Below are 18,173 nucleotides of genomic sequence, written 5' to 3' on the forward strand. Positions count from 1 at the left end.
CTTGCGCCTTGCTCCTTTCTCTATCCCTCGAGGAATCTTTGGTTTCTACTTCACAGACGTCTTTTGGATATGCTAGATGCGACGTGGTTACTGCATCACAACGATTATACATACAATTGGATCCGGCGTGATTTTGATCATTTTTTGTTTCCTATTTTCTTGGAAGGAGTGCTTGGGTATAGACGATATGCGCATAGATACCAAATCTAGTCTGTTCTGTTCATTCAATATGACGTGTTTTATTTGTTATTTCTCGTTCCGTTTGACTAGGCTTCATAGGTAGCTGAAGCTTGCTTTCAGATCTCGATCTGCATGTGGCCATACATTCTGGCAGTTGATCAGACAATATCAACAAGTATAGTAAAGATTTTGATTACTTGACAACCAGAAATGGTACTTGGCCATCCAAGCAGACAGTATGAACGATATCGACATCTAGGTTACACCACACATTGACTGGACCCCCTTTGTTACTTTCGGCCAGCCTTGACTTATGGAAGCCCCCCCCTTCCTGGGATATCTGGTAGAATTTGGAGTAAGAGATTATAAAATGCCAAGTCAAACCCACGAATGATAATACCAACGCCTTGCAAAAACACCGCACTGACTTTCCTTCTCCCGCTTTTTCAACACATCCATGGGTTGATGACCACTTCGTTTCTTGAATTAGAGTCATAACCGGATAGCATATACACATATGATCAATACATCGGCGAGGTTCCAAAGTAATCCTTGAATGTCTTCGCCATGAAATTCTCACAAATTTCACGATGTACAGTCACACAAGACTCGGTAATGAATGGCATCAGGAGAGAATTGCATTCGAGGAGAACCTGCTCGTGTAGCTCGAATTCGTCCCCTTCGGCAGTCGCCGTGCTACCTGAGGCAGTGCTATCAGATCCCGCCGGTGATATTGGACCCGACGGCGATCGGCCGTGCTGTTGTTGGCGCACCGTCCACTGGGCTCGAACGACCACGCCCACAGGTGCTTTCGCACGAGAGCGAAGGCCATCAGGTATTACCTGAAAGATGGCCTTGTAAGAAATGGTTTTGCCAAGACCGGGAGCGAGATTGACGAGCTCTTGCATCTGAAAAGCGCGAAAGGATTCATCGAAGGTTCCGAAGAAAGGGTCGTCAGCTGTGTCTGCTGGATCAGCTTGGACTTCTTCCAAGCTCGTCACTGTCCGGTGGTGGGCGACAAATGGGTCTACGGCTTGTAGAGCTGCTACCACGGCGCTGGGAGGAAGAGTGCCCGGTATGGGTACAGATATCGAGAGAAGTTGTGTCGAGCGCATTTTATGTAGATTTGGAGGGCTTCTGGCGGTATAGTTGGATGTCAAGTATCTGCGAACGGGTGTAAAGAAGATGGATAAGAGACTGCAGAGAGAGCAGTTGATCGTGCTTGTCTTGTTAGACGAAACTCGGCCAACACTGGCGACTAGAGTCTGCGGAAGTTGGTAATGTTGGAGGCAATAATATCGAGATGTTTATCCTTGTAAGACTGGCCAAGGCGTACATGGTGATTGCCAACGGTGATTGACGATTATTATCTCATTCGAGATAGTTAAAGAGTAAATCAAGGCGGACTGATAGTGACAGCAGCGAAAGAAGAGACAGCCATAGAAAAGAAAGGGCGTTCTTCGCAAAGGCCCAACCAACTTATCCACTGCGATATGCAAGACCAGGACGTGTTAGTCGACGACAAGTTTGTGACATCCAAAGGACAAAAAGATGCTCGACAAGAGCAGCGGAGAATAAGTCAAAGCCTGCGCCTCACGGAGACTGCTTCATGTCCTCTCTTGGCTCTTCGTGCACATGAAACGGAGATTCAATCCGACGACAAGCGGAGCAGAGCAGATATGAGAGGTATGGATGGATGGCATGCACTGCGCTTCCATGCAGGGCGGGAGTTGAGAAGCGAATAGGCGCCCGCGCGTATCGGAATAGGAGCAGTAAGTTTTGAAGTCTCACAGCCCTTGCACCTCGCTCCCTTCGGCTTTTCTCTTGGGTCCGTGCGAAAGCGATACCAGGGGAACAAGAAAAGAGCAAAGAGGTGATATTGCGTTGTGTTGCGTTGAGTGAGTTGGGCAAAGTTATGTTCGAGGTGAGGTGAGTTGAGTTGAGGCTAAACCAAATAGTGGCTGAAGAGTTAAAAATATACTGTACCTGCACAGTACCTCCTAGAGAACTACCTAGCACCCAAGGTATAGTAGCACCTAAGGCGGGAGCATATGGTGGCTGAGGGGGTCCTTGTTACAGTGAGTGTAAGGAAGGGGAGCAAGAGGGGAGATAGGTATCCATGTATGTATGGAGATGGAAAGAGTGAAACGAGGGACAATGACTTGCAATGCCAATGTGAGAGGGAGAAACTAACGTAGCTCCGATCACCTTAGGTTAATTACTATGTATGTACTTTTTAAATTCCGAGTGTCCCGTTGATAATAGGCGGCTGAACTGCCGCTTTGACATGTGTGAAAGGTTGTGTGATTTCTCCAGACCCTACTAATGGACGAAGAAATGTCTAATTAACCATAGTTAGTAGATTCTACCTTACCTAGTAGCTAATTGAGTTAAGGTTGGTGTACCCATCCACCTCGGCACCTCAAGTGACAAACACTCTTCTCCTAATAACCTTGGGTATTTGGAATTGCTACCTTTGCTCTCCAAGGTCAACTCCAGCCTATCCCCATGTTGAGGCGATTGTCCGGCTCCTTTTCTTCCGTGATCCGCCAGTCACCTGCCAGAACGAGAGAGGCTCCCTAGGCTCCCCCCCCCCCGAAGAGGAGCACCCTAGACGAACTGATGGGCATGGCGATATCCTTAAACCGAACGGGCGAGGCCCAAGATTAGATGCTGCGTTGCGTTGCAGCCAATTCCCGAAGCACGGACGACGGCTGACTTGCCGGAGACGAACGAACCATAATGGATCTCGCCCTGTCAATCTTTGGGTCTAGAAAAATCATGTGCCACAGTCCAGACCAAAACCATCAACGGCCGGCATCAATTCATTATTCCGAGCCCGACACCAAGTCCTACTCACGACCCGATCCGGCAGTTAGCCGACTGTGCAGCATATGTGTATTGTATTGTGGAATTTGTTTGACACCTTGAGACTGCGTTAGTTGTAGGCGTCGACTCTCTGTGCTCATGTTTTAGCTTGGTGCCTTGAGTTCCCACCCGAAGCCGGAATGCAGTCAGGTGAATTGTATGAGGGCTTCCTGCACCTGTGTCGGCACGGGAGATAGAAGAACGATGGAATTGCGGCCCGTCTTGCAGCTCTGGTCTAAGAATAAACTCGCATTGTTACCGGCACTGGGTATTGCTAGGTAGTCTGGCAGTCTGGGCTGTGAGAACTGTATACAAGCCCAAGACAATCTCCTGGGCCGGGACCCTGTGTTAGTTACCTTTCTCGGCTTGGGTAACTTGCCTGCAGCTATCATAGTCAGGAACCGAGTGTTCTATGAATATCATCACACTCACATGGTAGCATCAATTAGTGAATGCACAGCATTGCATCGTCTCTAGCTGCTACCGATTGATGCTGGGGTGGTCCCGTTTAAGATAGCAGCAACTCATGGCTAAGTCGCTAACGCCAGCTCTTAATTGTCGCCAATCCCAGCTAAGTAGAGATTTCGACTGGGCAACTCTGGCAAATTCAGAACGATGGAGCCAATATCCACCTTGCCTGCACCGCGACTCCCAATCCCTAAGTTCCTCATCTGTAAATATTTGCCGACTCATTCTTGTTTCTCCCTTGACAATCGCGGCAACTATCAGGTCTGACCGCTTAAAAGGCGTCAGGCAGGATAGCAAATAGTTCTTCTTGTTTCGCCGGTTTTTGTGCGGAGACATCCATCCTTGAGTAGGAATGAACTGATACGTTAGCAGATGGTGCATGAAAGCAGCCCCGTCAACTCACTTGAACGGTCCAGCTCCACTGTCCATATTCATCGTCCACATCCAAGACGGCCACGTCGTTGTTGTCGTCGTCGATCCCAGTTCATATGGACCAGGCGGCATTAAAAATGCGGGCTTTTTTCAACAAATTTTGGATAACACGGCGTAGGTATGTACATGTGCTGGAGGCGGTGAAGGTTTGGCGATACCTATTCGAGCCAAGCTTTGGTCTAGGATGAATGCACAGGGCTAACGTCTTGCAGGAAGCGCAGGGACTCTGCAGCATCCTGTGGCGTTTGTCGAGTCGTCCCAAGACCCCAACCCGCGGATAGTTCCAGATGTGCGTACTGCGTAGTACTGTGAGTTATTAGTCTGTATTGTAGCTGTGCTGCATCAGTGCATGTATCATATCAAAGTAGGACGACCCCAGTCGCTGGATGTTTTCGTGTGTGACTGTTTAGTGACGGGTGGCCTGGAAAAGCTGTAGAAAATACCTCAAGGCAAGCCGTCCAAGTGACTACTGGACCTTGTAGTTGATACTGCCATTTCCTTCCATTGTAATTATGAAGTTGCCGGCGTCTTCTCAATCTAGCCCCCTCGGGCCTTTCCATACCCGCTCCCCCAATTGCCTTAACTACCTAGTGCAAAGCTCAGAAGTTCAGAAGTGCTGGCTGATTAGCGGTCGTCGCGTGAACCAAAAGTAACAGCGAGTCCCACAAAACTTACCCGATGTTAAGCACAATGAACCTGGAAGACGCGGGGAACGGGAAGGGGACGGGACGTCAACCACAGTCTCAAGGAGCTGATAGCGGATAGCCTTACCTTACCCTTCTGGAGGGAAAGCTGTGTATGCACTATGCACTTCACGGAATTGGCTCCGTTCTGTATTCCCAAGAGGGATTGTCAAAGGAACTCAGGTTTGTGCTGCTGAGACAGATCGTGTGCCCCTCGAAGTAACGATAAATGTCACACATGTCTCAACATGTATGTCCGTATTGGCCCCGTGGAACAACCAAGCCCGCGTGATGTCACGAAGATCGAACGACAAAACCATCGCCGTCCCATGAGCTGCGCTGTACGGTGTAGCACCATCTGGTAGATAGCCCAGGTGGATTAACGGTGTCTTTGGAGTAGTACACTGCAGCACATGAGTAATCCTCTCCTTCTACAGGACTAATCAGTCTTGCTGGGAAAGCCAGTCAGAGAACTAGCTACAGTTTTCTTGTGAGAGTTTTATGACTGGTGACAAGTTGGAAGTCAGATCCTAGTCGCCAGATGCATCCGATCCAATGTTGGGCACACAATGTGCACTGTAATGGATGGGTTTCACCGTTTCAGGCATTGCGACCCTTCTTTTCAAATTTCCTGCTTCTCTCATTAGTGGAATGCACATGTGAGATTCGGGTGGTTGGGTCGATGAGAAACTGGCAAGTCATTGGGCTTGGCCAACATGTACCTCAAAGGATCTGATCCAACCGCACGTTGCGCTGCGGCCTGACCTTGCAGACCTGCATCAGCATCAACGGACTCATCTGTGGTTGGTTGACCTGGATCGAGTGGATCTTACGTGCATGTGCAATAACACGACGACAGATAATGTTTACCTGTGATGTTTATAGAGGCTGTCTTTTTTTTTTTTTTTTTTTTTTTTTTTTTTTTTTTTTTTTTTTTTTTTTTTTTTTTTTTTTTTTTTTTTTTTGGATGAATGTGCGGGCTGGCGTGCTTGATAGGATACTTGATTGGGATTGAGTCAAGACTGTAAATTTTTCTTCTTTCGAGTGATACCGGCTCTGAAAGGAGCAACGAGAGGGTGTGTTGGGCTTGAGAACGGGGGGTGTAGGTTGTGATGGGGTTGCTGGTCTGGTGATTGTGATGGTGACGTGCGGCCAACAATATTGATGGGGTAGTAAGGAGTGCCTAGGTAGCTTCGCACCTAGGAAGGTACCTACATATATAGGTAGTGAGTGTAAGTCCTGTTCAGAGATAAAAAGCATTTGAGTGTTTTGATGTAGTCGCAGTATGCTGAATACCTACCTGCCTATAGGTAGCGAATATACGGATATATGTACTGCCGTGTGAGCTGAGAAGAACCGGGATCTGTCTCTTAGCTCATCGCATCTAGATAACGAATGCAATCAAAGTTCTCATTATCCTCAAATTCCTTCTAGGTCCCGCAGCCTTTGCATGCCCGTGGTGGCGGAGTGTTTGTTGCGCACTCTCGAGTTAGGTAGGGTAGGTAGTCTACCTACCTAGTACTAAAGGCAAGGACGAAAGAACCTGTAGGGCACGTCCCCTGTTTTGAGCACCGTCGGGGCCTTAATTATGAACATCTCTTGCTATAACTGTCGCGTTGATTTCCCTGTCCTGTTCCCGCGTTTGCCCGCCTTTTTCGCCTGGCTGCACATCAACATTGGACACTGAACCCTGTCCTTTGCATTGATTCTACCCATTAAACAGTGGCCTTGACAAGTACAACATCTGAGCATTTCGCCTGCCGACGATCTGAACAGCCAGAACTGGCGTTATTGGCTCTCAGCTCAACCAATTTGTCTTGGCCTAAAGCGCCCGAAAGTATTGTATGGGACCTTTTACCGATTCGACCTTTCCTTCTTCCCTTGCTTCTCTTGCTATGCACTTTCTGCAAATCATTTGCTACTCGTCACCGTGAATTCTTCCCCCTCCTCTTCCTCAGTCTCCCTCCTGTTACATCAAATCCTTTCTCCCAACCTCACCTATCTTGAGGAGACCTACTCGTTATTTGGCCTTGCCTCGAGTGTTCGAGCGTCATCTTGTGTGGAAGCTCATTTATTTACACAGCGCGCAACGCAGGACCCCCGAAAAAAGTAGTCCAGGCCAGACGACGATCTGACGACTAGGGGTGGCTGGTGAAAAGTGACAGTTGGTCGCCCAGGGTTTGTTTTGTCAATTAACTCGGCAGTCATTCAGTACGCACGCTCATCACGTTCCTTCGCCTTGACAAACGCCTCAATTTTGTTTTCTTCGACGATCCGACTCTTTTCTCCCATCACTAGCGCAGCATCATCTAGCCATTACCTACCTACCTACCTATTCTCGACCCTGACAATACATCCGGGTCACGGCGTCGCTTTCGACAGCCTCGAACAGGGCCAGACCCCGCAACTCTGCTGCTTGATATTGCAATCGACTACGACTTACACGAAAACTTGTACGAAACTACGAATTTGCTCGGTCATCGAACTTGACATCCCATACTGTCCTTTGTTCTGGCGACTTGGCTCAGTTGTCAATACCGCGTCGCCATTCTATCCTTCTTCATACTTATAGCTTCCATGTGTGTGACGTCGCTCAGTCTTCGCACGAGCTCCATTCTTCACAATGGCCGCGGTCGATGTTCTGGCATTCACAGACAATTGGACAAGAAGCGATGGCCCGCCGGTTTTTCAGTGTTTGTCAAGTGCGCCGGTTGATCGCTCCTTGCGTCACCGACTGAGTCTCATTGCCCGTGCCTGGGTTGTTCACAGATTACATAAACATGTATGTTCGTTTCATTTTCTGCTCAGCTTGCGTAGTTGCAATTTAAATCTCGTCACTCTTTTGCTCGAATCATGTTTCCCAGCAAAAGCTTAACAGACTTTAAATGGGTGGCGCTCAACGGCCTACCCCTCGATCAGCGGCCCGAACTCTCCTGAGGGGAACCCACCGCCACCCATTCCTGTCTTGTCATGCGATCCAGTTCCGGAATTGGAACACGTTTGAAAGTCTGTCTTGTCTAACGTCATACACATTATCCAGGTCTCTGCTCCACCATCACATCGCAAAGTGGCCGATAGGCCGCTAATTATACCAGATCTTTCTCCACGATGGTATTGTCGCCTCCCTCGATCTTGCGACTCTTCTGATCCTACCGACACCACAATGCCCCTGAATGGGACCAGCCGTTATGCCCATATGCGAACCCCAGCATGGCTCAATCCATCCCCTCAACCATCATCAGATGCACAGAAAGAACGCCGCCGACCGAATGATGCACTGCTTAGCGATCCTAATTCCGATATCCTCATCGACTTCAACTCGCATCAAGGTCTCTACGAAGCGGCAAAGAAGAAGAAAACAAAAACACCTTCTGCTCCTCCTCCTCCACCACCGCCGCCGCCTGCGGATCCACCAGCAGACGACGGTCAAAAGGATGACAATACCGGAGGAGATGGAGGAGCCAGTGGAGGAGACGCTGCAGGCGGCGCCGGCGACGGAAATGGTAATGGCAACAGCAACTCGCCCCCAAAGCCTCCCACAACATTCGAGAATATCAATCTTGGAGATAAGAAACTGGATCTTGGTTTGAGCCCACCAGAATCCAAGGGCATTTCCAGTTCATGGGGCGCGAAATTGGGCTTTGGCGGAGGAGGATGGGGCTGGGGCGGAGGAGGGAAAAGTGAAACAGCACCGGCACCGCCGCCGCCACCACAAGAAAGCAAGGCTGAAGAGAACCCCTGGGACAAACCTAAAGATAAAATAGGAGGAATTGAAGAAGATGACGATGGTTGGGGCTTGGGTGCCAAGAAAGAGAAGAAGAAGGCTTCCACGCTCTGGGGCGCTGAACCCGACGAGGGACCAAAGGATGGTGACGATCCTTGGGGTTGGAGTGGTCAAAAAAAGAAGGGCAAAGCTGGTGGCATCCTGGAAGAACTTGCCCTCGATTCTGATACTGCATCTCCGAACGGAAAGAAGGATATTTGGGATACCTGGGGAATATCCAAAAAAGACCGGGCCAAGAAGAAGGGAATCATGGAAGAAGTTGCTTTGGCAGCTGCACCTGAACCCCCTTCAATGGAAGATCAGTGGGGTGGCTGGTCTGGGAAAAAGGAACATTCACAAAGTTCACTTTGGGGGGCTCAAGATTCAATACCTGCACCTGCACCCGACCCCCCATCGTTTGAAGACAAGGATGGTGACGACTTTTGGAGTACTTTTGGCACTGGGAAGGCAAAACCTTCACCAGAGGAGACGAGTGGATGGGGAGCATGGGGTATAGGAAAGAAAGGTGAGGATGAAACAAGTGAGTCAAATTTCTTTAAAGCTCATCAAATCCCAGAGCCGCCTAAGAAAGAAGACGACGGTTGGGATCTATGGGGAACAGGTAAGAAAAAGAAGAAAGCTGGCGACTTGATTCAAATAGAGGATAATATTCCTCCTCCCGCCCCCGATCCCGTCGAGGCTGTTGGCAACGACGACCTCCTCGACTCTTGGGGTTTTGGCAAGAAGCCCAAGAAACCGGCCGCTGACCCGTTCGATTTCAAAACTTCCGGCGCCGATGATCCTAACGATGCTTTTTGGGGCTCAATAGACAACAAGAAGCCTAATGCACATGAGTTTCTTATCGATGCTACTGGTGAGCCATATCATGATGTTGAGGAAGGGTTGAGAAGCAAGGCTCGAGATGATGTCATATGGAAAAATCAACAGGAGTTGGATTTCATCCCCCTGGGCGGAGAAGTTGTAGAACGTCGAGAACTCGCCTTGTCTGACTGCCCTCCCCCAATATCAACCCCCAACATTTGTAGAACTAGCTGAACGGATGGATTAATAGGAGACCCAGAGCAAGCCGCCAGAGAAGCTGAAGAGCAAGCCGCTCGCGAAGCTGAGGAAGCCGAGGCAGCTCGTGAAGACGAAGAGATTGCCAGTCTCTTGGACAAGAAATCTAAAAGAGGAGGACGGCTCCTTAAGTCAGATCGAGAACGTCTTGCTCTCCTCGAAGGGAATGCCACCCGAAGAGCTGAAGCTCGAGCTACTCGCGATGCTGAGATGGCAGCGGCCGCTGAAGCTGCACAAGCCGCCGCTGACGCACAAGCGGCAGCTGACGCCGAAGCTGCCGCTTTACAGGCCGCGGAAGACGCTGAAGCCGCAAGGGAGAACGAGGAGCTTGCGACACTGTTGGCAAAGAAGCAGAAACGCAATGGAAAGTTGTTGAAAAAGGATCAAGAACGCCTTGCTCTGCTCGAAGGGAATATCTCAAGGAGGGCCGAAGCTCAAGCAGCCCGGGAAGCTGAAGCTATTGCCGCTGCTCCATTTTCCCCGGCGGCACCTATTAACGAATTTCTTGCTCAAGAGACAGACCAAGATGGCCTTGCCACGGAAGCTGCTGCAGAAGCTGACACTGCACTTGCCACTGAAATTGCGCAGGAAGAGGCGGAGATGGAGAGCCTGCAGTCAAAGAAGGCGAAGAAAGGAAAACTTATCAAAAAAGAGCAGGAACGGCTGAATCTCTTGATCAATAATGCAGCGAAACGAGTCGAGGAACAAGCAGCGAAAGAAGCAGAAGAACAGGCGGCAGCGGCAGCAGCCGAAGCCGAAGCCGCTGCCCAAGCTGCTGCAGACGCCGAAGCTGCAGTCCAAGCCGCCGCAGATGCTGAAGCTGAAGTAGCTTCCAAGGAAGAGGAGGAAATGGCAGTGCTGAAAGCCAAGAAAGCCAAGAAGGTCAAGCTAACAAAGAACGAAACGGCTCGACTAATGACCTTGGTTGGCAACTCAGTAAAGCGAGCTCAGGAAAAATCTATCAAAGAGGCCGAGGAAGCAGCCGCGGCGCAGGCTGCTAAGGAAGCCGAGGAGACTGCAGCCCGCGAAGCAGATGCGCTGGCAGCACGTGAGGCTGAAGCGACCGCTGCCCGTGAAGCGGAGGCTGCAATTGCTGCTGAAGAAGAGAAGGAACTTGCAGATCTCACCGCTAAGAAGATCAAGCGTGGCGGTAACCTGATTAAGAAGAAGGATGTGGAGCGCTTTGAAGTCCTCACTCAAAGGGCTGCCGAACGAGCCGAAAGAGCAGCTAAGCAAGCTGAAACGATTGTTGCTGTTGAAGCTCAAGGAGAGCTTGGAGAAGCCACCCACGGTAACACGGAGGTGGTGGCACAAGCTCAACCCGAACCAGAGCCTGAGCAACCGCTAGTAGACATAGACGCAGCATCTGCTGATCCTGATCCTGTTACAGCTCCCGACGCAGCTATTATAGCAGAGGAAGAAGCAGAGTTAGCCAGTCTAGACGCAAAGAAGACAAGGAAAGGCAAGCTTGGCAAAAAGGATACAGAGCGGTACAACATCCTCACAGAAAAAGCTGCGCAACGACTAGCTGCAAAAGAAGCAGAAGAAGCGGTTGTCACAGCCGCGGCTGAGACCGAGGCTGCAAAAGAAGCCGAGGAAGCTGTAGCAGCAGCAGCAGAAGAAGAAGCTACAGTCGCAGCAGAAGCGGAAGGTATAACAGCAAGCGAAGCTGAAGCTATCCTGATTGCTGATGAAGAGGCGGAGCTTGCCACTCTTGCCGCCAAGAAAGCTAAAAGAGGGAAGCTTGCCAAGAAGGATGCCGACCGTTTTAACATTCTCACAGAAAATGCTGCACAGCGACAAGCCACAAAGGAAGCAGAAGAAGTAGCTGCCGCCGCAGCAGCAGCTGAGGCTGAGGAGCAGGCTGCACAGGAAGCAGAAGTCGCAGCAGCAGCAGAATCTGCCGCTGCTATAGAAGTAGCTGAAGCAGAGGCAGCAGCAGCTCGCGAAGCAGAGGATGCAGCTGTTGCTGAGGAACAAGCCGAGCTGGCTGCATTAACTACTAAAAAAGCTAAGAAGGGTAAGCTTACAAAGAAAGATGCTGATCGATTTGCTGCTTTATCGGAAAATGCAGAAAGGCGAGCTCAAGAAATAGTCCTGACTACCCAGCAACCTGAAGATCCTGCATTGGACCCTGAGACAGGAGTTAACGAACCTTCTCTTGAACCAGCCACAGATGAGGTTTCTGCTGAGGCTAATGACCCAGATGCTATTGCAGCTGCTGAAGCAGAAGCCGCTGCTATTGCCGATGAAGAATCCGAACTTGCTGCTTTGATTGCCAAGAAAGAGCGAAAGGGCAAGCTTGGGAAGAAAGATACCGACCGCTATAACCTCCTTACTGCCAATAGCACGGCACGGGCAGAGAAAGCGGCTCAAGAAGAGGCAGCTGCCCAAGCAGCTGCTGAGGCTGAAGCAGCCGCACAAGCTGAAGCCGAGCAGGCAGCCGCAGCTGAGGCTGCTGCTGTTGAAGAGGCTGCTTCCAGAGAGGCTGCAGAGGCTGAAGCTCTCCTTATTGCCGAAGAGGAGGATGAATTAGCTGCCCTAACTGCAAAGAAGAATAGGAAGGGCAAACTTGGGAAAAAGGATGGTGACCGATTTGCTATCCTGACCGAGAATGCAACTCAACGAGCCGAGAAGGCTGCTGCGTCAGAAGTAATGAAGGAGCCTGTTCTTGAAGTTGAAGATCTCGCTCCTGAAATTCCTGCCGATGCTGAAGCAGCCGAGGCGGCCGCTATTCAGGCAGAAGCAGCTGCCATTGCTGCTACTATTGCTGCCGAAGAGGAAGAAGAGCTAGCTGCCTTAATTGCTAAGAGAGACAGGAAGGGCAAACTAGGCAAAAAGGACAGCGATCGATTTGCTTTCCTCACTGAGAACGCCACCCAAAGAGCCAGAAATGCAGCACACGAAGAAGCCGCTGAGGAAGACCAAGAAGCCACTATTGCCGAGTCTGTAGATATCAATGAACCCCCAGCTGATATCGAGGATTTACTCTTCGAAAATGCCCCGGAGCTACCAGTTGTTGAAAAAGAGTCATCCTCTGAAGAAGATGATGCTGCTGCTGCAGAGGCCATGGCCTTAGTTGCTGCCGAGGAACAAGAAATTGCAGAACTAGAGGCGAAGAAGGCAAGGAAAGGCAAGCTAGGCAAGAGGGATATGGAACGATACACCCTCCTTAACGAAAACGCTACCAAGAGAGCTGAAGAGCAAGCAACTAAGGAGGCCGAGCTCACTGCTGCTGCTGAGCGTGCCGCTATTGAGTCTGCTGAAGCTGAGGCTGCCGCTGCTGCTGAGGAAGAAGCGGCGGCGAGAGAGGCTGCTGAAATTGAGGCTGCGGCAGTGATCACCCAAGAAGAAGAAGAGCTTGCTGCCCTAGAAGCAAAAAAGCAGAGAAAAGGAAAGTTGGGACGCAAAGATACCGATCGATTTGACTATCTTCTGGGAAACAAGGCTGCAAGGGAAGCACAGGTTGCTGAAGAACGAGCTGCCAAGGAAGCCGAAGAGCAAGCACTTCAAGAAGCTGCAGCTGCTGAAGCTGCCGCCACTGCTGAGGCTGAGGAGATAGCGGCAAGAGAGGCTGCTGAAGCCGAAGCTGCGGCTGTTGCTGAGGCTGAGGACGAAGAATTGGCCATCTTAGCAGCCAAGAAGGCCAAGAAGGGTAAACTAGGACGCAAGGATACAGAGCGTTTTGAGCAGTTGTCTTCGAATGCCGTGAAACGAGCCGAGCAACAAGCGGCCCGTGAGGTTGAGGCTGCCGCTGAGGAAGCCCCGGCTGTGGAAGAGCTACTTGACGAAGAAGAGCTTGACGAACCAACCCCGGAGCCTGAAGAGACTGTTGAAGATGCCCCTGATGCCCCTGATGCTCCTGATGCCCCTGATGCCCCGGATGCCCCGGTTCCTGATATTGATGACGAAGCCGCTGCCGAGGCGGCTGCCATAGCCGCAGAAGAAGAAGCAGAGCTTGCTTCTCTTGAAGCTAAGAAGGCACGGAAAGGAAGGCTCGGAAACAAGGATACCCAGAGGCTCATATTTTTAACCGAAAATGTTTCAAGGCGCGCTGAAGAGCAGGCAGCAAAGGACGCCGCCGCTCAAGCTCTGGCCCATACTACCCCAGAAAATGCTGCTGGAGAAGAAGAAGAGATTCCCGGCCAGGACGATGTTGAAGCTGCCGCTATCGAAGCCGAAGCCGCCGCTATAGCTGCTACTATTGCTGCTGAAGAAGAGGAGGAACTCGCTGCCCTTACTCTTAAAAAGACGCGAAAGGGCAAACTTGGCAGAAAGGATACAGAGCGCTTTGATTTATTGATGCAAAACGCAACTATACGCGCGGAAGAACGCGCTATCAAGGAAACCGAACCTGACGGCCAGGCTGAGGAATTGTTACCTGAGGAGGTTGATGATATTCTTCAGCCGGAGCCCGAGGAGAACCATGATGCAGAAGAGGTAGCTGCCCAGGAGGCAGCCAACGCTGAAGCTGCAGCTCTTGCTGCAGAGGAAGAGGCAGAACTTGCAGCATTGAACAAGAAGAAAGCGAAGAAAGGTAAACTGGGTCGTTCTGATACTGAGCGATTTAATATCCTTGTCGAAAATGCTGCAAAGCGTGCCGAAGCTGAGGCAGCCAAGGAAGCAGGAGAGGATTTAGGAGACGTCCCCCGAGCTGAGGAGGAGGAGGAGGAGGAGGAGGAGGAGGAGGAGGAGGAGGAGGAGGAGGAGGAGGATGAATTTGTCGATGCTGAAGACGGCAAGGAAGACGAGTTGGGTGAGGAGCTTGAACCTGAAGCCGAGGAACTTGCTGAGCCTGATCATCAGGAAGATGAAATGGTCATAGCCGAAGCTAAGTTAGCTGAGGCGGCGGTACAAGCTGCCTTCATCGCAGAAGAAGAGGCTGAGTTGGCTGCATTGACGAAGAAGAGGCTTAAGAAAGGAAAACTGGGCCGCAAAGATACTGAAAGATTCCAAGCGCTGACAGAGAATTCTGCTAAACGTGCTGAGGAGGCGGCAATCCGAGATGCAAAAGACGCAGTGGCAGAGGCTGAAGCAGGGCTCGGTGAACCCGAACCCGAACCCGAACCAGAATCTGAAGCTGCTGAACCTGAGCCTGAAGATAATGGCCTGGAGGAGGCCGAGCGAGCGGTAATCGTTGAGGAAGAGGCAGAACTGGCAACTTTAATGAAAAAGAAGGCAAAAAAGGGAAAGCTTGGTCGGAAGGACACCGAGAGATTTATCGTCTTGTCAGAACATGCTACCCGCCGTGAAAAGGAGCGAGCTGCTGTTGAGGCTGAGACTGAAGTTGTTCAGGAGGAATCCGATATCGAAGGTTTGGGAGAGACTGGAAGAGTGGAGGAGGAGCTAGAGCTAGAGCTGGAGCCTTTAGAGACACAAGACGAAGAAGGTGCAGCTCGAAAAGCTGAAGAGGCAGCTATTGCGAGGGAAGAGGAAGCCGAGCTCGAGGCCCTTAAAGCCAAGAAAGCAAGAAAAGGCAGGTTAGGCAGGAAGGATATTGAACGCTTTGCCGTATTGGAGGAGAATGTAGCAAGGCGCGCAGAAGAACGTGCTGCCGCTGAGGCTGCTATAACTCATCCGCCTGAGGAAGACGATGAAGGTGAGGAAGAAGAGGAAGGTGAAGGTGAAGGTGAAGGTGAAGGTGAAGGTGAAGAGCAAGAGGAAGAGGAAGAGCCTGAAGCAGAGGAGACAGCAGCTCGGGAAGCAGAGGAGACAGCAGCTCGGGAAGCAGAGGAAGCAGCAGCTCGGGAAGCAGAGGAAGCAGCAGCTCGGGAAGCAGAGGAGGCAGCTATCGCTGAGGAAGAGGAGGAACTTGAGGCCCTGCAAGCGAAGAAGTCAAGAAAGGGCAGACTGGGCCGAAAGGACACCGAGCGGCTTCGGGTCTTGGAGGATAATGCAGCGAAACGCGCCGAAGAACGCGCCGCTAAGGAAACAGCAGCTGTGGAAGAAGACCTCGGAGCTGATGATGCTGAAGAGGATGAGCAGGAAGAGGAAGAAGAAAAAGCAGACGAGGACGAGGAAGAGGACGAGGACGAAGAAGAGGACGAGGTTATCGATAATGGCGAAATGAGCAAGGGGGGAGACGATACCGATGCTGAGGAGGCAGCAGCTAAGGAGGCAGCAGCTAAGGAGGCAGCAGCTAAAGAGGCGGCAGAAGCCGCAGCTCGTGAGGTGGTCGCGAAAGAACTTGAGGAGCTTGACTTCCTCCAGTTCAAGAAAGCCAGAAAAGGTAGGCTCGGCAGAAAGGACACCGAACGACTAAGAGTTCTAGAGGAGAACGCTACCCAGCGTGCTGCAGAGTTAGCCGCGAAAGAAGAGGCTCCCGCGGCAGCAGAAGGTGAGGAAGCGGATGTAGTTGAATCCGGCAACCCTCCTGAAGATGAGAAGTCGGACATTGAAGCCGAGGACAACGATGAGGATCAGGAAGCAGACGCTGAAGTCACTGCGAATAAAGAATCGAGTGACGTCGAAAACGAAGCTATTCTCGATGACCACGAAGAGAAGGAACCAGAGATACTCCCAAAGGACCACGCCCCGGAAGCCTCTGCAGATGACGAGATTGTCGAGGTTATCGACTTATCGCCAAAGAAAGAAAGGAAAAGTAGGAAGAGCAAATCCCGTCGCGATGCTCCTCCGCCTCCTCCAGTTCCAGATCCTCCATTGACGCCACCACCTGAGCCGAAGCAGTCTCGAAGACCCAAAATTCATCGCGAAGGAACTTCATTTGGTCGGTGGGCCGCGACACCGCATGAAGAGAGGGATGAGCCCCAAGAAAAGTCAACTAGACATAGACGACGAGAGGAAAAGACGTCCTCTAAGGGTTCCTCATCTGACAAAGTTGAGAAGACTCCATCACGATCTCGTGGCACTGCTTTGTTCAGTAAACCACCACTCACTCGTTCCGCTACCACGCGTGAGAAAAAAGACGGCATCAGCAGCAAACGTCGCCACTCTACTAATGCTCGCGGACTTGTATCGCCTCCTCCTGAAGATGTTCTCATGGGCGAGGATGAATTAAGCAATCGCCGCAAGTCGCGTAAACCTCGATCACGCGAAGGTGAAGATGCAATGATGTCTGGCGCTGCTCCTGTGCCTGATAGGTATGAACGACGTCGTTCAGATAAACCACGGTCGCATGAGGACGATGATTTGGTTATGGTAGATCCCGAACTCGCGCCCGATAGACGCGAGCGCCGCCGGTCTCACAAACCACGATCACGCGAAGAGGAAGAAGTTGCCGTGGTGGATACCGAACGACGTCGGCGAGCCAAGAGATCGAGGGATGAAGAGCCCGTGATGGTGGAGCCTGACGTTCCTTTTGACGCACCTCCGCGAAGTTCCAAGAAGTCCTCAGGTTTCGCTGGCCTCTTCAGTGGTTTGCGAACGCCGAAGACTGAACGACCTGACCCCCTGCGACGTCGCAGTACCTATGCAACAACTGACGACGAGGCCTTGCGCAGCGCTAAAATGGATGGTGATGCAGTATTAGTAGATGCTGACCGCGAAGCAAGACGAGCTGCACGCAGGGCCAAGAGGGCTGCTGAAAGCGGTCCTGACCCCGAGGAAGCAGCGCGTCGAGCTCGAGATGAGGCACGCCGTGAACGACGTCGACAGCGCGAGGAAGAGGCCGATCCTCTAAAGCAAGACAAAGAGGCCCGCCGTGCTGAACGCAGACGACAACGTGATGAAGATGCAAGACGTGCCCAGGAGGAGCGACATGCACAAGAAGAACAACAACGACTGCAAGAGGAAAAGGAGGCACAAAGAGCTGAACGTAGGCGCTTGCGTAGAGAACAGGAAGCTGCCGCAGCCGCAGAACAAGCCGAAGATGAAGAGGCTCGTCGAGCTGCCAAACGTGAACGACGCCGCCGCGACACAAAGCGAGCTGCTCGAGGTGCTGAAGAGGAGGAAGGTCGTCAGCGACGAAGTCAGCAATCTGCAGACGAATATAATCAGCGGAGGTCCCATCGTCGCGAAGAGAGATCGCAGGCTCCAGCTTGGCCTCATTCTGGAACTTCATCATGGGTCAAGGAACACTCTGATGCGCCCCCTCCTCCTGACCTCGGTGACGGGGGTGAGGCAAATGGTGGACAGACCGAGGATGAGATGGCAAGACGTGAAGCTCGTCGAGCTCATCGATCGAAATACGAGGAAGAGCCCACAGAAAGGGCCGAAGATCGGCGAAGGCGACGAGCAAGGCGAGACGATCGTGAGCGCGGCGGTCGAGATAGAGAACGTCACCGAGATAGGCGCTCGGAAGGTAGTGACGAACGACATCACAGCCGTCGAGCGCCAACCTTTATGGAGGCAACAACAACACCTCGCACAAGTTGGTGGAAGAAGATCGCTGGATGAGGAGTGATCAGGTGATGGATGAACGAACGAACGATACATGAGAGTCTATTTCAAGCGAGCGTGTTTGCCAATGCTATTTGGATGTTTGTCACTACTTGATGCATTTCGTTGTGGTGCTCTTGTTTTTGGTAACCACGTTCTATGTCAACATGGCACCAACATGGATATGGCCGGTGTTTAGGTTTGGCTTGACATTATCAACTCATGGCATGTCTGGGATTTGGTGCTTCGAGTATATTCTAGCATTGGATATTGATCATGGACTGGTATGGTATTTGAAGTCTGGATAAGTATATGCTGGATATAGCGAGCTGTTGTACTACATGTATACCCAGGTAAAGGCACGA

At 51.3% G+C, this 18,173-nt stretch overlaps 2 protein-coding genes across 2 annotated transcripts; one reads left to right on the plus strand and one right to left on the minus strand.

Annotated features, from left to right (window-relative positions):
- Positions 1-701: 701 nt before the first annotated feature.
- Positions 702-1,295, minus strand: J7337_000555 (uncharacterized protein; the record flags this gene model as incomplete). Its single annotated transcript, XM_044818304.1, has 1 exon — positions 702-1,295. One exon carries the CDS (start codon positions 1,293-1,295, stop codon positions 702-704), a length of 594 nt encoding a protein of 197 aa, XP_044686006.1.
- A 6,499-nt stretch (positions 1,296-7,794) lies between these two features.
- J7337_000556 (uncharacterized protein) lies at positions 7,795-17,826 on the plus strand (the record flags this gene model as incomplete). Its single annotated transcript, XM_044818305.1, has 2 exons — positions 7,795-9,382; positions 9,467-17,826. 2 exons carry the CDS (start codon positions 7,795-7,797, stop codon positions 17,824-17,826), a joined length of 9,948 nt encoding a protein of 3,315 aa, XP_044686007.1.
- Positions 17,827-18,173: the final 347 nt, after the last annotated feature.

This window comes from Fusarium musae, chromosome 1 (assembly GCF_019915245.1).
Source record: "Fusarium musae strain F31 chromosome 1, whole genome shotgun sequence".
NCBI classification, from domain to species: Eukaryota; Fungi; Ascomycota; class Sordariomycetes; order Hypocreales; family Nectriaceae; genus Fusarium; species Fusarium musae.